This window comes from Rhinoraja longicauda, chromosome 9 (assembly GCF_053455715.1).
Source record: "Rhinoraja longicauda isolate Sanriku21f chromosome 9, sRhiLon1.1, whole genome shotgun sequence".
NCBI classification, from domain to species: domain Eukaryota; kingdom Metazoa; phylum Chordata; class Chondrichthyes; order Rajiformes; family Arhynchobatidae; genus Rhinoraja; species Rhinoraja longicauda.
In genome coordinates this window covers 58,180,547-58,199,233 of record NC_135961.1, presented here as the reverse complement: position 1 = coordinate 58,199,233, position 18,687 = coordinate 58,180,547, and the positions used below count along the sequence as shown (strand labels likewise).

The 18,687-nt window shown below is 45.6% G+C and overlaps 1 protein-coding gene across 4 annotated transcripts in view; it reads right to left on the bottom strand.

Moving 5' to 3' along the window:
* LOC144596785 (ras and Rab interactor 2-like) overlaps positions 1 to 18,687 on the bottom strand; it is a 145,211-nt gene that overhangs the window by 55,234 nt on the left and 71,290 nt on the right. For 3 of the 4 annotated variants that reach the window (XM_078405584.1, XM_078405585.1, XM_078405588.1), the window contains one exon: positions 641 to 728. In XM_078405584.1, coding sequence (XP_078261710.1) covers positions 641 to 685 — 45 coding nt within the window. In that variant the 5' untranslated portion in view covers positions 686 to 728. Of the gene's footprint in view, positions 1 to 205; positions 336 to 640; positions 729 to 18,687 lie in introns of those variants that run through there. The other variant, XM_078405587.1, reaches the window with a different exon arrangement.

The window sequence follows — 18,687 nt, the reverse complement described above, 5'->3', positions numbered from 1 at the left end:
GAAGGGCCGAATGGCCTCCTCCTGCACCTATTGTCTATTGTCACTCCAATTGCCACTGATAATATCAAGTGTTAATTTTGTTAACAGTCTTTTATCGAAACTTGTCAAAAGTATTCTGGCAGCCCAGATAAATGACATCTATAATCTGGCACGCCAGTCAACTTTTTAAAACAAAGTCCAACTAGGCTTGCTAAACATGACTTACCTTTGTTTCTAGTCCATTCTGACAGGCAGTGATCAGCCAGTACTTGTCCTCGCAACCACTTTGCCCCTCACGAACACTCTTTAATCCACTAACATTAGCAGCTGAGCGTTTGACCGTCTCAGCAGCAAGTCTACAGGATAAAGGAAACACAGTCCAGGGTGGGATCATTTCCTCACCGCCCAAGCATGCTTCCTGGCATGTCCACTGATGGCAAAAACACTAACAAAGAGTTGCCGGACTCAAGTGCTCCAGTGCATCTTCCCCCTCCCCCATTTAACCCTCCAAAATAAAAAGCAACAGGGTGGTTGTTAAGGGGCTGGCTAAAGAAATGAAGAAAGGGAAACAAAAATAAAACATAAGGAAGAAATGCAAGGAACGAAGGTGGTTAGTGAATCGTGCTTCTGTTAAAAAACATTGCAAACAAGGTTTCAATACCTTAAAAAAGCTCCCTTTCCTTTGTCGCTCAACCCGGCCTGACATTGTCAGGGGTTATTTGGGAAAACTGTAGTTAGCCCAGACGAACCTGAAACCAAAGACATTTAATGGTTATTCCATGCTGAAGGAAATACTGATGCTCGTTGCCAATTAATCCCCACCAGTCACAACACACATTCTGCCAAGATCTATGACAACACTCCCCTTTCATTAAATCCATAAGGCAGATTAATACTGGTAAACTGACCCCAAAACAGAGCACAACACAATGTTCAGCAACATTGTCTCCCAGAGCCCACTTCGCCTGGAATAAATTTTTAAAAAACAGCTCCAGGCTCATTAAGCAGAAAACACTGGAGAGATCTTCCCCAAATCCCATTCTCCTGCGTTGAGACTGAAGGCAAGACACATACAGCTGCTTTTGTTTAAAGTCTGGAAACCTGGTCCTTTAATTCACTTCTTTTTTAAAAACTCAGTGTAAATCTAACTCTTTCTCATTTGACCACAAAGTGATTTAGATGCAAAGTGAAGAAAAGAATTATTCTTAAACAGCTGATTATTCTCATAGGGTTGCCTAAACCTTTACAATCTTTTAATCTAAACCATGCTTTCCAAATTGTTCATGAACTTGTTACAGTTAGTACATTGAAGAAATGTTATCCTTTATCAACCTGTTGGAGTTTAATTTCTCACGAACCATGATATTTAGTTTCGTTTAGTTTATTGTCAAGTGCACCGACCGACGTGCAATGAAAAAGGTTTGTTGCGTGCTAACCAGTCAGCGGAAAGAATATACATGATCACAATCGAGCAATCCACAGTGTACAGATACATGATAAAGCGAATAACGTTTTGTGCTAGTTAAGACCAGTAAAGTCCGATTAAAGATAGTCTGACAGCCTCCAATGAGGTAGATGGTAGCTCAGGACCACTCTCTAGTTGCTAACAGAATAATTCAGTTGCCAAATAACAGCTGGGAAGAAACTGTCCCCGAATCTGGAGGTGTGCATTTTCACACTTCTGTGCCTCTTGCCTGATGGGCAAGGGGAGAAGATGGAGTGATCGGGGTGATAATCTTTGATTATGCTGGTGGCCTTGCTGAGGCAGCATGAAGTGTTAATCGAGTTATATGCATTATACCAACAAGCTCTCTCACACATACACACGATTTAGAAGAGATAGCTCACTTGATTAGCTACTTTAAATGGCCATTCTCTTTGACCGAGTCAGAGACAGATGCTTGCCCAACATGGAGATGGGACTGGAGAAGTGAGGCTGTGTCACTAACAGCTGAGGCACTTTGGCACTGCTGAAGGATTTCAACCACCATAATAACCAGAATACAGTTGGTCTGAAGGACACTGAATTTGCCAAATTACATTGAGGAGAACCTGCTTAGCTGATACAGGTCCACCACTGATTTTTTGGCTTCCTTGGTTCCAGAGGCTTTCTGGATTATCTGTTTTGCCAGACCAACAGATGTCACGGCCTCCAAGAGGAGTCCAACGGTTCCAGAAAGTTCCGCCTAGGTTTTCTCCGAGATCTTCGGTGGGTTTTCTCCGAGATCTTTGGTTTCCTCCCACACTCCAAAGACGTACAGGTTTGTCGGTTAATTGGCTTGGGTTTGCATACTTGGTACAAGTGTAAATTGTCCCTAGTGTATTAATGCGCGGGGATTGCTGGTCGGTGCAGACTCGTTGGGCCGAAGGGCCTGTTTCTGCACTGTATCTCTACACTAAACTAAAAGTGGGGCTTATCATAGAGAACTGAAAGTTAGTGCGTGTGGAGGTGGAGGATTTGTTTAACCTTCTCATGAGGGATTAAACATACAACTTCAAACCAGTTGCTTACATTTGGTATCAAGCAAAATGTTTGGAATCCATTCTTTGAATGAAAGTTAATGAACTTTCATTTCGAAAAGGCAGAGAGGTTATTCAGGGGCAATCGGCATAGTTTTAAGGGAAGATCCTGTCTAACTAACTTGACTGAATTTTTTGAAGAGTACTGAGAAAGGTCAACGTGTTCGAATTAGCCTGTGTGGATTTTAACACGGCTTCTGACAAGGTGGCAAATTGGTCACAGAGTAAACAAACATGGAATGGAAGACACAGAGCTGGATCAATGTCAGAAGGTACAGGGTTCGCAAGTGATTTAGGGACAGGTTTCACAACTTGCACAACAGAGTATCTTGCTTTTTGCATTAATGTATATCAATGATTTCAGCCCAAATGGAGGAGGCATGGTATGGAGACTAACATTAGCCATGCAGTTGACAGTGAAGAGGAAAACGATGGAGAGCAGAAGAAGGGTCTCGACCCAAAACGTCACTATTCCTTCTCTCCCGAGATGCTGCCTGACCTGCTGAGTTACTCCAACATTTTGTGAAAGAAATAAATGGTCTGTCAAATGGGGAAGAAACCAGCAAAAAGCATTTAACAGAAAAAAATGTACGGTATTTTGGGGAAGTGGAACAAAGCAAGGGAATGGACAATAAATAAGATATTATGGCGAGTCTGGAGGCTCGTTCTTTGTTGAAGAAGTTTATTGCGACAACAATATTCGATCACAAAGTTCACATAACGAGATCACAGACAACCATTAAAACTAACTCTTCTCTTCGTAGAAGTCTCTCAACTGACTCCTTTAGGCGCCAAAGCCGCACGTGACCACACTGTCCAATCGGCGATCTCACTCCCCGGACCAATCCCTACGGTCGCACCCACACGTGACCTTGCTGGCCAATCTGAGGGTTCGACATCTAGGATCACTCTCTATGGTCGCTAGAATATTGAGGAATACAGGAATAATGAAACATTAGAGTGTATGCCCAAAATCCATCAGTTTATATGGCCAATCAATAAATTGGTCATTTATTTATTTATTCGTGCCATCACACAATTGTTTGCCAATAGCGAGCAAATTTTAGTGCCACGTCGTTGGCCTCTGCAAGATCCTTTACAGTGCGTGTGTCATGCAGCATGTCACAGCTCAGGAGATGTCCCATAGTCTGGAGGCCCCGTCCGCACTCACAGTCTGCCGCATCTTCAGTACATCCCCACTTCAGCACATTCGATATGCTCCCCCCCATGTCTGTCCGCAGTCTGTTGAGACTGCGCCAGGTTATCCACGGTTGGTCGGAACCTGGTGGGAGTTTCTCAGAGGGATCGATTGCCACGTGAAATTAATTGGTTAAAAAGTTACACTGGATGCCTTCCTTGATCAGCTGAGGCACATATTACAAAAGCAGGGAGAAACGAGGAACCGCAGAGGCTGGTGAGGGGGTGACTTCTGAGTTTAGTTTATTGTCACGTGTGCAGAGGTAAAGTGAAAAGTTTTTGTTACATGCTAACCATTCAGCGGAAAGACATGATTACAATCGAACCGTCCACAGTATACAGATACATGATAAAGGGAATAACATGAATAACGTTTAGTGCAAGATAAAGGCAGTAAAGTCCGATCAAAGATAGTCCAGGGTCTCCAATGAGGTAGATGGTAGTTCAGGACTGCTCTGCTCTCTAGTTGTGGTAAGATGGTTCAGTTGTCTGATAACAGCTGGGAAGAAAGTGTCCCTGAATCTGGAGGTGTGGAATCTGGAGGTGAGAGGGTTTAAGGTGAGAGGGGCAAAGTTTAAAAGAGATGTGGGGGGCATTTCTAATTTTACACAGCGTGGTGGGTTCCATGATGCACTGCAGTGGTGAATGCAGTTCTGATAGTGTGTGTAATGTACTTTTGGATAGGAACATGGATGTGCAGGGAATGGGAGGGATCGAAATCACGGGCAGGCAGAAGAGACTAGTTTAACTTGACATCGAAAGACACAGATGGAGTAACACAACAGGCCAGGCAGCATCCCTGGAGAACATGGATAGGTGACGTTTCAGGTTAGGGTCCTTCATCAGATCTGCTGTTCCTTGTTCCTGCAGCTTGACTTCTTGTACTGCACAGATATTGTGGGCCGAAGGCTCTGTTCCTGTGCTGCACTGTGCTGTGTTCTGCGTTCACTCGGAGAACTCAGCTGAAATGGTTTCCATACCAACTGCAACAGAAGGCACTGTTCTGGAGGAAAAATGCTGTTGTTTCTGCATCAATTTGTTTTGTAATTTACTGTCATGATTTTTATGAATGGAACGCTGGTTCAACATCGCAGAGCAACAAAGCAGTCAGAGTCAGTGCTCTGAGCCGTGTGAAAAATAGGGAAATGTGCACTTCGACGATGCAAAGGAATGGATAGGAAGGGATATGGGGCAAACGCAGGCAGATAGGTCTAGTGTAGACGGACACAAAAAGCTGGAGTAACTCAGTGGGACAGGCGACATCTCTGGGGAGAAGGAATGGGTGACGTTTTGGGTCGAGGCCTTTCTTCAGTCGTCTCGACCCGAAACGTCACCCATTCCAGAGATGCTGCCTGACCCGCTGAGTTACTCCAGCTTTTTGTGTCTTTCTGCGTTTTAAACCTGCACTTGCAGTTCCTTCCTTCACATTTGGGTCGAGGGTCAATGAGGTGTCTAGGTCAGCATGGGTAAGTTGGACTTTATCAAATACTTTACAAAAAGACTACATCCACTGACCATCCCTTGGCAATCACCTTCATCACCTCCTCAACAATCTCAGTCAAACTCGTAAACCATTGCTGACTGTCCCTAATGAGTCGAAGGTATTTATTCACAAAATGCTGGAGTAACTCAGCAGGTCAGGCAGCATCTCAGGAGAGAAGGAATGGGTGACATTTCGGGTCGAGACCCTTCTTCAGACTGATGTCAGGGGGGCGGGACACAGGGTCTCGACCTGAAACGTCACCCATTCCTTCTCTCCTGAGATGCTGCCTGACCTGCTGAGTTATTCCAGCATTTTGTGAATAAATACCTTCGATTTGTACCACCATCAGCAGTTATTTTCTTATAGTCCCTAATGAGTCAATTCTCTTCCAAATGTGAATAAAATCCTATTCCGAAGAATCCTCTCCAACAGCTTCCTTACCGTGCAATTGACAAGCTTGTTATTTTTGTTGTCAACCCCTACATAATATAATGAAATAATGCTACAAACTATGCTCTTCAAAATGGAGCAGAAAACCTACTGCTGGAGGTACTCAACAGGCCAAGCAGCATCTGTGCGAGAATGAGGGGGGAATGGGGGGGGAGGGGAATGGAGGAATTCTCAGTCCCAAAGCAGGGTTCAATCTACACCAACAACAATTCCTTCCGCACCCACCCCATGAATGTTGTTTGAAGCAGTTTAGTTATAGTCGCGTGTACCAAGGTTCAGTGAAAAGCTTTTGTTGCGTGCTAACCAGTCAGCGGAAAGACAATACGTGATTATAATCGAGCCATTTACAGTGCACAGATTACATGATAAGGGAAAAACGTTTAGTGCAATGTAAAGCCAGTAAAGTCTGATCAAAGATAGTCCAAGGTGGACACAAAATGCTGGAGTAACTCAGCGGGTCAGGCAGCATCTCAGGAGAGAAGGAATGGGTGACGTTTCGGGGCAACTTCTCTACATTGGCGAGACCAAATGCAGGCTCAGCGATCATTTCGCTCAACACCATCGCTCAGTCCGCTTTAACCAACCTGATCTCCCTGTGGCTGAGCGCTTCAACTCCCCCTCGCGATCCCAGTCTGACCTTTCTGTCATGAGCCTCCTCCATTGTCATAGTGAGGCCCACCACAAATTGGAGGAACAGCATCTCATATTTTGCTTGGGCAACTTACACACCAGTGGCATGAACATTTTCTCTAACTTTAGATAGCTCCTCTGTCCCTCTCTTTCCCCTCCCCCTTCCCAGTTCTCCCAGTCTTCCTCTCCAACTACATCCTTTCTTTGTCCCGCCCCTCCCCTGACATCAGTCTGAAGAAGGGTCTCGACCTGAAACATCACCCATTCCTTCTCTCCTGAGATGCTGCCTGACCCGCTGAGTTACTCCAGTATTTTGTGTCTGCCTTCAATTTGAACCAGGATCTGCTGTTATTTTCCTAAAGATAGTCCAAGGGTCATCAATGAGGGAGATAGTGGTTCAAGACTGCTCTCCATTTGTGGTAGGACGATGCAGTTGCCTCATAACAGCTGGGAAGAAAGTGTCCCTGTATCAGGAGGTGTGCGTTTTCACACTTTTGAATGGGTGCCTTTTGAATGGGTTCCTCCAGCAGTTTGTTTCATGCCTATGCTGTCCAAGCAGACAAACCTCCAGCGTCTGCATACTCTTGCCTCTATTATTCAAATATTGCCACTGTGCCACCCATGCACAGAATCATTGCTCGGCCCTTGGTCTTGTAAACATCCTCCAGAAAGTGTCTGTGCACACAAAAACATTTCTGTGACTTCAGTGCCTTTACATGTAACTTTTAATATTCAATTATTGTCTGGAGGGCACCAAGAAGCAAGCATAAACCTTTGGGGTTAATTGCATAATTCTCATTTTCGGTCAGGTTAGTATTGACATCATGAACGGGGCAGAAAATGCATTTCATTTGCCAACTTTTTTTGCAGTTTATTTAAGCAGACTTACATGGTATTAGAAAGATAAACAAATATGAAAGTCATCCAAAGGCCTCATTGTGGACTTTATATACAGTGCCGGTAAATAATTCAACGGTAAACACTTGGGACTGGAAATTCCATTGTATAAAGTAACATTTTTGTGCAGGGTACCATTTACAGAGAGCAGGGTACCATACAGAAAGCTAATGGAATGGTGGCCTTCATAACAAGAGGAGTTGAGTATAGGAGCAAAGAGGTCCTTCTGCCGTTGTACAGGGCCCTAGTGAGACAGCACCTGGAGTACAGTGTGCAGTTGTGGTCTCCAAATTTGAGGAAGGACATCCTTACCATTGAGGGAGTGCAGCGTAGGTTCACTAGGTTAATTCCCGGAATGGCGGGACTGTCGTATGTTGAAAGACTGGAGCGACTAGGCTTGTCTACTGGAATTTAGAAGGATGAGAGGGGATCTTATTGAAACATATAAGATTATTAAGGGGTTGGACACTCTAGAGGCAGGAAACATGTTCCCGATGTTGGGGGAGTCCCGAACCAGGGGCCACAGTTTAAGAATAAGGGGGAGGCCATTTAGAATGGAGATGAGGAAAAACCTTTTCACTCAGAGAGTTGTGAAGCTGTGGAACTCTCTGCCTCAGAAGGCAGTGGAGGCCAATTCCCTGGATGATTTCAAGAGAGAGTTAGATAGAGCTCTTAATGATAGCAGAGTCAAGGGATATGGGGAGAAGGCAGGAACGGGGTACTGATTGCGGATGATCAGCCATGATCACAGTGAATGGCGGTGCTGGCTCAAAGGGCCGAATGGCCTACTCCTGCACCTATTGTCTATTGGCTATTTGTTTATCTACTAAAGAGACCAATAGCAAATATAGCATTTTTAGGTTGGCAGACAGCCATTGGAGAGATGCCACAGGGCATGGAAATGGAGCCTCAAGCTATTTTCATTTTACATTAAATGAATTGGATGAAAAGACATCAGAGTAATCCAATCAACATCACCAAATTTGGGAATTTGCAGCATTGTCCCTGTGTGCAGGTATATCACACGGTGTGTCAGGTCCTTAGATGTACTTGCACATTTGCGTACATTGCACAACCCTTCCCTCTCCGAGCTTCTATTGGCAAGTCCAGAATGTTTTCATTGTCATATGTCCCAAAAAGGAACAATGAAATTATTACTTGCACAGCACAACAGGTATGTAAACTGTACCCAGTAGATAGCAATTAGCCTGCAAACCTGTACGTCTTTGGAGTGTGGGAGGAAACCGGAGCATCCAGAAAAAACCCAGGCAGGCCACGGAGAGAACGCACAAACTCCGTACAGACAGCACCCGTAGTCAGGATTGAACCCAGGTCTCTGGCGCTGTGAGGCAGCAACTCTACCGCTGCGCCACCGTACCGCCCTGAGGCAACACTTGGAATCTTTGAGGGAGCTCTCAGTGACACCCATCCCTTAGGTCCAAGGTTCTGCTGACCTGTGATGCTCCCAACAATGACAAGCTTTGTCCCATTGACTAGACATATGTCATGTCTGCTACCAGGAACTGCCTGTCTTTCAAGGTTAAAACCAGCCACAGTTTCACCTGGCTTTGGGAGTAGCAGATGCCGTATGCATGCAGAGCGCCTATGATTCCAACACTGTAAGCCCACTACATACACTCCATGTTGGAAGATGACTCCTTCAATATTCCAATTAAATTGCATGGGACCCACTGTCCAGTACCACTAAATAGATGCTTTAGTTTAGTTTATAAGTTCAGAAGTTCACAAGACATCGGAGCAGAATTAGGCCATTCGGCCCATCGAGTCTGCTACACTATTCTATCATGGCTGATCTATTTTTCCATCTCAACCTCATTCTCCTGCCTTCTCCCGACGTCATGAACCTACCGATCACCGCTTTAAATATTGCCCAAATGACTTGGCCACCACAGCCTTCTGTGGCAGTGAATTCCACAGATTCACCACAACTCTGGCTAAAGAAATTCCTCCATCTCCATTCTAAAGGTACGTTAGTTTAGTTTAGAGGTACAACTCGGAAACGGGCCCTTCGGCCCACTGAGTCCGCACCGACCAGCGATTGCCGCCCACTAACACTACCCTACACGGCGGCACGGTGGCGCAGCGGTAGAGTTGCTGCCTTACAGCGAATGCAGCGCCGGAGACTCATGTTCGATCCTGACTACGGGTGCCGTCTGTACGGAGTTTGTACGTTCTCCCCGTGACCTGCGTGGGTTTTCTCCGAGATCTTCGGTTTCCTCCCACACTCCAAAGACGTACAGGTATGTAGGTTAATTGACTGGGTAATATGTAAAAAAATGTCCCCAGTGTGTGTAGGATAGTGTTAATGTGCGGGGATCGCTGGGCGGCGCGGACTCGTTGGGCCGAAGGGCCTGTTTCCGCGCTGTATCTCTAAATCTAAATCTAAATCTACACACACTCGGGGCAATTTTTACATTTTACACCAAGTCAATTAACCTACAAACCTGCTCGTCTTTGGAGTGTGGGAGGAAACCGAAGACCTCAGAGAAAACCCACGCACAAACTCCCTACAGATAGCATCCGTAGTCAGGATCTCTGGCGCGGTAAGGCGGCACTTCTACCGCCCTTGCACAGAATCATTACTAGGCCCTTGGGTCATGTAAACATCTTCCAGAAAGTGTCTGTGCCCAAAAATAAAATTCTGTGACTTCAGTGCCTTTAAATGTAATTTGAAGTTACTGCATATATGGAAGAGAATGCATTTGTTAAAGATGCTATTTTAAGTGCTGGTCGGACATGCCAAATGCCTAAGAAAGGAAGCAAGTGACTGCTGTTGAATAGACCCACCCTACAAACAAGTCTGCGTAACGGCTAGCAGTATAGGTTTTGCAGATGTATCATTCATGTGCCAGAAGTTACCCAAAGTAACACACCTGGATTATACAGATTTTCCTAAATGGAACTTTAACGGAGAGAGGAAAAAAAAAACTTGGATCCCTTTACCAAACTTCTTCCAATTTCCTTTTATATATAAATGAGGCAATCGTGGCAGAGTGGCGCAGCTGGTGGAGCTGTAGCAAAGGCCCGCATTCGATCCTGACCTCGGGAGCTGTCTGCGTGGAGTTTGCATGTTCTTCCTGTGAACGCATAGTTCCGTATCCTTCCACATCTTGCCTGTTCAACTGCCTGTCTAAATGCCTTGAGTTTATTGTCAAGTGCACCGAGGTACAGCGAAAAACTTTTGATTTGTGCTAGCCAGTCAGCAGAAAGACAGTGCATGATTACAATCGAGCCATCCACAGGCTACAGTTACATGATTAAGGGATTGACGTGAATAAAGTTTTCCTAAGAATATACTTGATTACAATCGAGCCATCCACAGATACAGTTACATGATTAAGGGATTGACGTGAATAAAGTTTTCCTAAGAATATACTTGATTAGACAATCAAGCCTTCCACAGTATATATACACACAGGATAACGGGAATAATGTTTAGTACAGGATAAAGTAAAGTCCGATCCAAGCTAGTCCGAGGGTCTCCAGTGAGGTAAATAGTAGCTCAGGACTGCTCTCTAGATGTTGGTAGGATGGCTCAGTTTTAAACTCAGTGATTGTATCTAAATCGCCACCTCCTCTGGCAGCGAGTTCCAGATATTAACCAATCTCAGATGCCCTTTAAAACTCTTCCAGCATACCTTAAACCCATGTCCTCTTTTTGACAAACCAATCATGGGAAACAGATTTTGGCCATCTACTCTATTTATGCCTCTCTTAATGTTTGATATCTTTATAATGTCGTCTCTCCTCCTCCATGCTGCAAGGTAAACAAGTATCCCTGCACCAAGCCATGCTGACTATCCCCAATTACCCCACACCTCACATGAATCTATCCCTCAGAATCTGCTCCAATAGGTTTCCTATCACTAATTTTTGTACTTCCACAAGATGGCGGCACGGTGGCGCAGCGGTAGAGTTGCTGCCTTACAGCGAATGCTGAGGTTCGATCCTGACTTCGGGCGCCGCCTGTACGGAGTTTGTATGTTCTCCCCGTGACCTGCGTGGGTTTTCTCCGAGATCTTCGGTTTCCTCCCACACTCCAAAGATGTACAGGTATGTAGGTTAATTGGCTGGGCAAATGTAAAAATTGTCCCTAGTGGGTGTAGGATAGTGTTAATGTGCGGGGATCGCTGGGCGGCGCGGACCCGGTGGGCCGAAGGGCCTGTGTCTCTAAATCTAAAATCTAAAAAAAAATGCAGCTGTATTCTTCTAGATTTTTTCTCAGTGCAGGGCCGTACCATTTGAACATGCCTCACAACACAGAACAATCCTTTCATTCCAAGAACCCATTTTACTAAACAACACTGCAACATGTAAGGGTGCATTTGCCTCTTCTCGTTTTTAGAGACCAAACCGCAGTTTGATCCAGCTTTGGTTGGGGTGGCACGGTAGCGCGGCGGTAGAGTTGCTGCCTTACAGCGCCAGTGACCCGGGTTCGATCCTGACCATTGGTGCTTTCTGTACGGAGCTTGTACGTTCTCCCTGTGACGGTGTGGGTTTCCTCCCATAATCCAAAAACGTGCCGGCCAGTTTGTAGGTTAATTGGCTTCTGCAAATTGCCATTAATGTGTAGGATAGAACTAGTGTGCGGGTGATCGTGGTCGGCAGGGACCCGGTTTCCACGCTATATCTCTAAACTAAACACCTGCCGACCTGCAGCAAGTCTCTGCATCCTTAGTTCTGAATAGATAGTCTCCTACCATCACTTGGCTGGGCTTTGTCTCACCCCATCTCTCCTCCAGCTTTCTCGCCCCCTACTGCAATCCGTCCTGACCCGAAGTGGTGCCTGGCCATTTTACCCCAGAGATACTGCCTGAACTGTTGAGTTACTCCAGCGCCTTGTGTCTTTTTTGGTCAACCAGTATCTGCATTTCCTCAAGTCTCCTAATCCCCTCCTGTGCACAATAAACACCAATCTCTGGTTGCTTGCTGGATCTGCCAAATGAATATCCCCCTCATTTTCCAACAATATACAACACAAACAAGAGAGCACCCACAGCTAATGAGCAGGCCCTTTGGCCCATCTTGTCTGCACTGGTCATGATGGCAATCTAACTAACTGCATCAGACTGAACATGTTCTGTATCCCTCCGTTCATGTTTCTGCCCAAATGACTCTTAAACATTGCTCTCATATTCATTACCATCTTCTTGTCCACTCACTTCACCCCACTTATCCCGATGCATCTTATAGAGACGTATAAAATTATAAAAGGACTAGACAAGCTAGATGCAGGGAAAATGTTCCCAATGTTGGGGGAGTCCAGAACCAGGGGCCACAGTCTAAGAATAAAGGGGAGGCCATTTAAAACTGAGGTGAGAAGAAACTTTTTCTCTCAGAGTTGTGAATTTGAGGCATTCTCTGCCACAGAGGGCAGTGGAGGCCAATTCACTGGATGAATTTAAAAGAGAGTTAGACAGAGCTCCAGGGGCTAGTGGAATCGGGGGATATGGGTGGAAGGCAGGCACGGGTTACTGATTGTGGATGATCAGCCACGATCACAATGAATGGCAGCTGGTTCGAAGGGCCAAATGGCCTCCTCCTGCACCTATTTTTTGTTTCTATGTTTCTCACAGCTTTTGCTCATTTAGCTGTGTATCATCAACATACATGGCTGAATTATCTCGTCCTTTCACACAAACCATCAATGTAGATTGCAAATAGTAGATTGCAATGGTTTCCTGTGGCACCTCACAAATAACATTTGCCAATTTGGAAATTATATCTTCATTGCCAACACCAATTTTGTGTCCTTTAATTAGATCCTGTACAACAGCTTTAAAGTGAAAACCTTTCACGTAGCAGAGTAATGCGGAAACAAGCTCTTCGGTCCAACTTGCCCACGCCACCTACATTAGTCCCACCTGCCTGCTTTTGACCCATATCCGTCTAAACCTACCCTTTTCATGTACCTGTCTAAATGTTTCTTAAGCGTTGCAATACCTGCCTCAACTACCTCCTCTGGCAGCTTGTTCCATACACCCACCACCCTTTGTGTATAATCTTATGAAAAACCTTCTGAAAATCCACATATACTACATCCACCAGTTTTCCTTTATCAACCCGCCAAATTACATCCTAAAAAAGACTGCACCAATTTGTCACATATATTGACTTTTCCCAAATTATTTTCTCATGTAGTGAAAAACTGTTGGCATGCTATCCAGTCAAATCACACTAAACACTACTATCAACTTGCAAGAAGGAACTGCAGATGCTGGTTTGCACTGAAGATAGACATAAAATGCTGGAGTAACTCAGCGGGTCAGGCAGCATCTCCGGGGAAAAGGAGCAGGTGACGGTTTGGGTCTGATCAAGGGTCTGGACCTAAAACGTCACCTACCCCTTTTCCCCAGAGATGCTGCCTGACCCGCTGAGTTACTCCAGCATTTTGTATCTATCATGAGTACTATCAAGCCATACAGAGGTACAACAGGTACAGCAACGAGAAACATAATATCTGCACAATAGTGTAGAATATAGTGGTACAGCAACAGAGTAAGTGCAGATTAAAAAACTGCAAGGGCTGTTATGAGGGACAACGCTCTTGGCTTATTTGGATGATTTGGATGAAGGAATTAGAAGTAACACTAGCAACTTTGCAGATGACACATAGCTGGGTGGCAGTGTGAATTGCGAAGAGGATGTTAGGAGGTTGCAGGGTGACCTTGACAGGTTAAGTGAGTGGGCAGATGCATGGCAGATGCAGTATAATGTAGATAAATGTGAGGTTATCGACTTTGGTGGCAAAAACAAGGAGGCAGATTATTATCTCAATGGTGTCAGGTTAGGTAAGGGGGAAGTGCAGCGAGACCTGGGTGTCCTTGTACACCAGTCACTGAAAGTTGGCGTGCAGGTACAGCTGGCAGTGAAGAAAGCTAATGGCATGTTGGCCTTCATACCGAGAGGATTTCAGTATAGGGGTAAAGAGGGCCCTGGTAAGACCACATCTGGACTATTGTGTACAGTTTTGGTCTCCTAATTTGAGGAAGGACATCCTTGCAATTGAGGCAGTGCAGTGTAGGTTCACGAGATTGATCCCTGGGATGACGGGACTGTCATATGAGGAAAGACTGAAAAGACTAAGCTTGTATTCACTGGAGTTTAGAAGGATGAAAGGGGATCTTATAGAGAGATATAAAATTATAAAGGAACTGGACAAGCTAAATGCAGATAAAATGTTCCCAATGTTGGGGTCCAGAACCAGGGGCCACAGTCTTAGAGTAAAGGGGAGGCCATTTAAAACTGAGGTGAGAAGGAACTTTTTCACCCAGGGAGTTGTGAATTTGTGGAATTCTCTGCCACAGAGGGCAGTGGAGGCCAAATCACTGGATGAATTTACGAGAGAGTTAGATAGAGCTTTGGGAGCTGGTGGAATCAAGGGATTATGGGGAGAAGTTGGGTACAGGTTACTGATTGTGGATGATCAGCCATGATTACAATGAATGACGGTGCTGGCCCGAAGGGCCGAATGGCCTCCTGCTGCACCTATTTTCTATGTTTCTATGTGTGGAACAGTGAGGAGGAAGCTGTTCCTGAGTCTTTTGTTTTAATTTGTACACTTTAACCACTCCTTAAAAGCAAAATCCCAACATTTTCCCAACAATTCATTTCAGGCCACATTGACTTTAGTTCTCAGATTTCACTCCTCGAATCCACTGGGACTGAGACTGGGGAAATTTTGGGAAATCAGCACAAACACATCCACCAAATCTGCAGCCAGCTTTTTTAGGATCTTATGGGCTCTTGGGCATTAGTTTGCCTTGAGGGTGGAACACAGACATTTTGATGGATCATTTCTCATACAAGCAAATCTACATTGGGCAATGGCCAGTTAACAACTTTTTCTGCCACATCACTGAAAGTGATGTTTTATAATCCTATGAATTAATAAAGAACATCACCGAGGTGGATCTTGCTTGGTCAACCTTTACTGAATCTCGTACTCTTAAATATACAAACTAACTTTAGGCTGCAACTTTTCTTTAAGATCGATCGCAAACCGTAAATGTTCGGAAATTAATGCAATAAACCTGGCTTGTACAGATTTATGCTGATACAAATTCCAAGACTGAAACTTGATCTGCATGCTAAGGAAGGCATGTGCAGGGTGGAACTGCAGATGCTGGTTCGAACCAAAGATGGACACAAAATGCTGGAGTAACTCAGCGGGACAGGCAGCATCTCTGGAGAGAAGGAATGGGTGACATTTTGGGTCGAGACCCTTCTTCAGACTGCTCAGGAAGGCAAATAGAATGTTGGTCTTTTTTCTCAAGAGGATTTGGGTACAAGTGTAGAGATATCTTGCTCTAATTATAGAGGGACTGCAAGAGGGAAGGTCTTGAAAGAGGGAATGCAACAAAGGTTCAATAGATTGATCCGTCGATTGCAAAGTTTGTCTTTTGAGATAGAATAAACAGACCAAAAAGCATGCTTTGCAGAGGCGTAGTTATGGGCACTTGCATGGGCCCTAGCTATGCTTGCCTCTTTGTCGGGTACGACGAACAATCCCTGTTCCAGGCTTACACTGGCCCCACCCCCGAACTCTACCTCCGCTACATTGACGACTGAATTGGTGCTACCTCTTGTACCCATGCAGAACTCACTGACTTCATACATTTCACCACTAATTTCCATCCTGCTCTTAAATATACTTGGACCATCCCCGACATCTCCCTACCGTTTCTGGATCTCACCATCTCCATCACAGGACACAGACTAAAGACTGACATCTCCTACAAACCTACTGACTCCCACAGCTATCTTGACTACACTTCTTCCCACCCTGTCTCCTGCAAAAAGTCTATACCCAACTCCCAATTCCTCCGTCTACGCCGCATCTGCGCCCAGGATGAGGTGTTTCACACTAGGGCATCAGAGATGTCCTCATTCTTTAGGAAATGGGGCTTCCCGGCTTCCATTATAGATGAGGCTCTCACTGGGGCCTCTTCTATATCCCGCAGCTCCACTCTTGCTCCCCCTCTCCTCATTCGTAACAAGGACAGAATCCTCCTTGTTCTCACCTTCCACCCCATCAGCCAGCGTATACAACAAATCATCCGCCAACATTTCCGTCACCTCCAACGGGATCCCACTACTGGCCACATCTTCCCATCTCCTCACCTTTCTGCTTTCCGCAGAGACCATTCCCTCCGTAACTCCCTGGTCCACTCGTCCCTTCCCACCCAAACCACCCCCTCCCCAGGTACTTTCCCCTGCAACCGCAGGAGATGCAACACCTGTCCCTTTACCTCCCCCCTCGACTCCATCCAAGGACCCAAACAGTCTTTCCAGGTGAGGCAGAGGTTCACCTGCACCTCCCCCGACCTCATCTATTGTATCCGCTGTTCCAGATGTCAACTTCTCTACATCGGCGAAACCAAACGCAGGCTCGGCGATCGCTTCGCTCAACGCCTGCGCTCAGTCCGCATTAACCAATCTGATCTCCCGATGGCTGAGCACTTCAGCTCCCCATCCCACTCCCAGTCTGACCTTTCTGTCATGGGCCTCCCCAGTGTCATAATGAGGCCCACCACAAATTGGAGGAACAGCATCTCATATTTTGCTTGGGCAGCTTATACCCCAGCAGTATAAACATTGATTTCTCTAACTTTGGATAGCTCCTCTGTCCCTCTCTTTCCCCTCCCCCCTTCCCAGTTCTCCCACTGACTTCCTGTCTCCAACTACATCCTTCCTCCCCTGACATCAGTCTGAAGAAGGGTCTCGACCCGAAACGTCACCCATTCCTTCTCTCCTGAGATGCTGCCTGACCCGCTGAGTTACTCCAGCATTTTGTGATACCTTTGATTTGTACCAGCATCTGCAGTTATTTTCCTATGCATCTTTTAATGTTTTGATTGATATGTGTTGATGCGTTTCGATCCATCAGGCTTTTTGCATTCAGGTTTGTTTTTGTTGCCTGTCGAAAGTCCCAACCGTCAATGCTTATGCGCACTAAAATTAGCCTCAATAAACAAAAGAGACTTCATCTGGAATTTCCAAACTATTTCATCAGCTCACACCTCACTGCACGAGCCGTCGTAAGATCAAGAGTTCACGAGTGAGTTTGTTTATTTGTCATGTACACCGGATATGAACAGGAAGATTGGAATTCTTCATAGGCACATTAGATGCAGCAGAAAAACCCCCCAATAAATTTTCATTTATTTTAAGTAACCTGAACCACAACAAGAGTTATAACAAAGTACCTCGAAAAACAGTTGTGCAAAATGCCGGAGTAACTCAGCGCGGGACAGGCAGCATCTCGAGAGAGAAGGAACAGGAGAAGTTTCAGGTCAAGACCCTTCTTCAGTACCTGCAAATGCTGGATTACACTGAAGATAGATACAAAATGCCGGAGTAACTCAGCGGGTCAGGCAGCATCTCTGGAGAGGAGGAATAGGTGACGTTTCCAGTCGAGAGGTGACTGTAGCCCACCGGAAATTGGTAGAACAGCACCTCATATTTCTCCTGGGCAGCTTGCAGCCCAGCGGTATGAACATTGACTTCTCCAACTTTAGATAGTTCCTCTGTCCCTCTCTTCCCCTCCCCCTTCCCAGTTCTCCCGCTGTCTTCCTGTCTCCACCTATATCCTTCCTTTGTCCCGCCCCCCTGACATCAGTCTGAAGAAGGGTCTCGACCTGAAACATCACCCATTCCTTCTCTCCAGAGATGCTGCCAGTCCCGCTGAGTTTTACTCCAGCATTTTGTGTCTATCTTGTAGAAGTACAATTGAGTATTCTGTGACATTTCCACCCCTCCGGTCATTAGTCTGAAGAAGAGTTCCGACCCAAACCATCGCTTCTCCATGTTCTCCAGGCATGTCACTCTGCCACCCCCCCCCGCAAAATCTTCATGCAGCTTTTGACATGCCCTGGTTCATTCCTGATCTCTGCTGCTGCTGCCTCTGCGGAGTCATGTTTATAAGTGATAGGAGCAGAATTAGGCCATTCAGCCCATTAATCTTGGCTGATTTGTCATTCCCTCTCAATCCCATTCTCCTGCCTTCTCCCCATAATCCCTGACACCCGTACTTACATAGAAACATAGAAAATAGGTGCAGGAGTAGGCCATTCGGCCCTTCGAGCCTGCACCGCCATTCAATATGATCATGGCTGATCATCCAACTCAGTATCCCGTACCTGCCTTCTCTCCATACCCCCTGATCCCTTTAGCCACAAGGGCCATATCTAACTCCCTCTTAAATATAGCCAATGAACTGGCCTCAACTACCTTCTGTGGCAAAGAATTCCACAGATTCACCACTCTGTGTGGAAAAAAAACTTTCTCATCTCGGTCCTAAAAGACTTCCCCCTTATCCTTAAACTGTGACTAATCAAGAATCTATCTATTTCTGCCTTGAAAATATTCATTGACTTGGCCTCCACAGCCTCCTTTGGCAATGAATTCCACAGATTCACCACCCTCTGACTAAATAAATTCCTCCTTATCTCCTTCCTAAAGGACCGTCCTTTAATTCTGAGGCAATGGCCTCTGGTCCTAGACTCTCC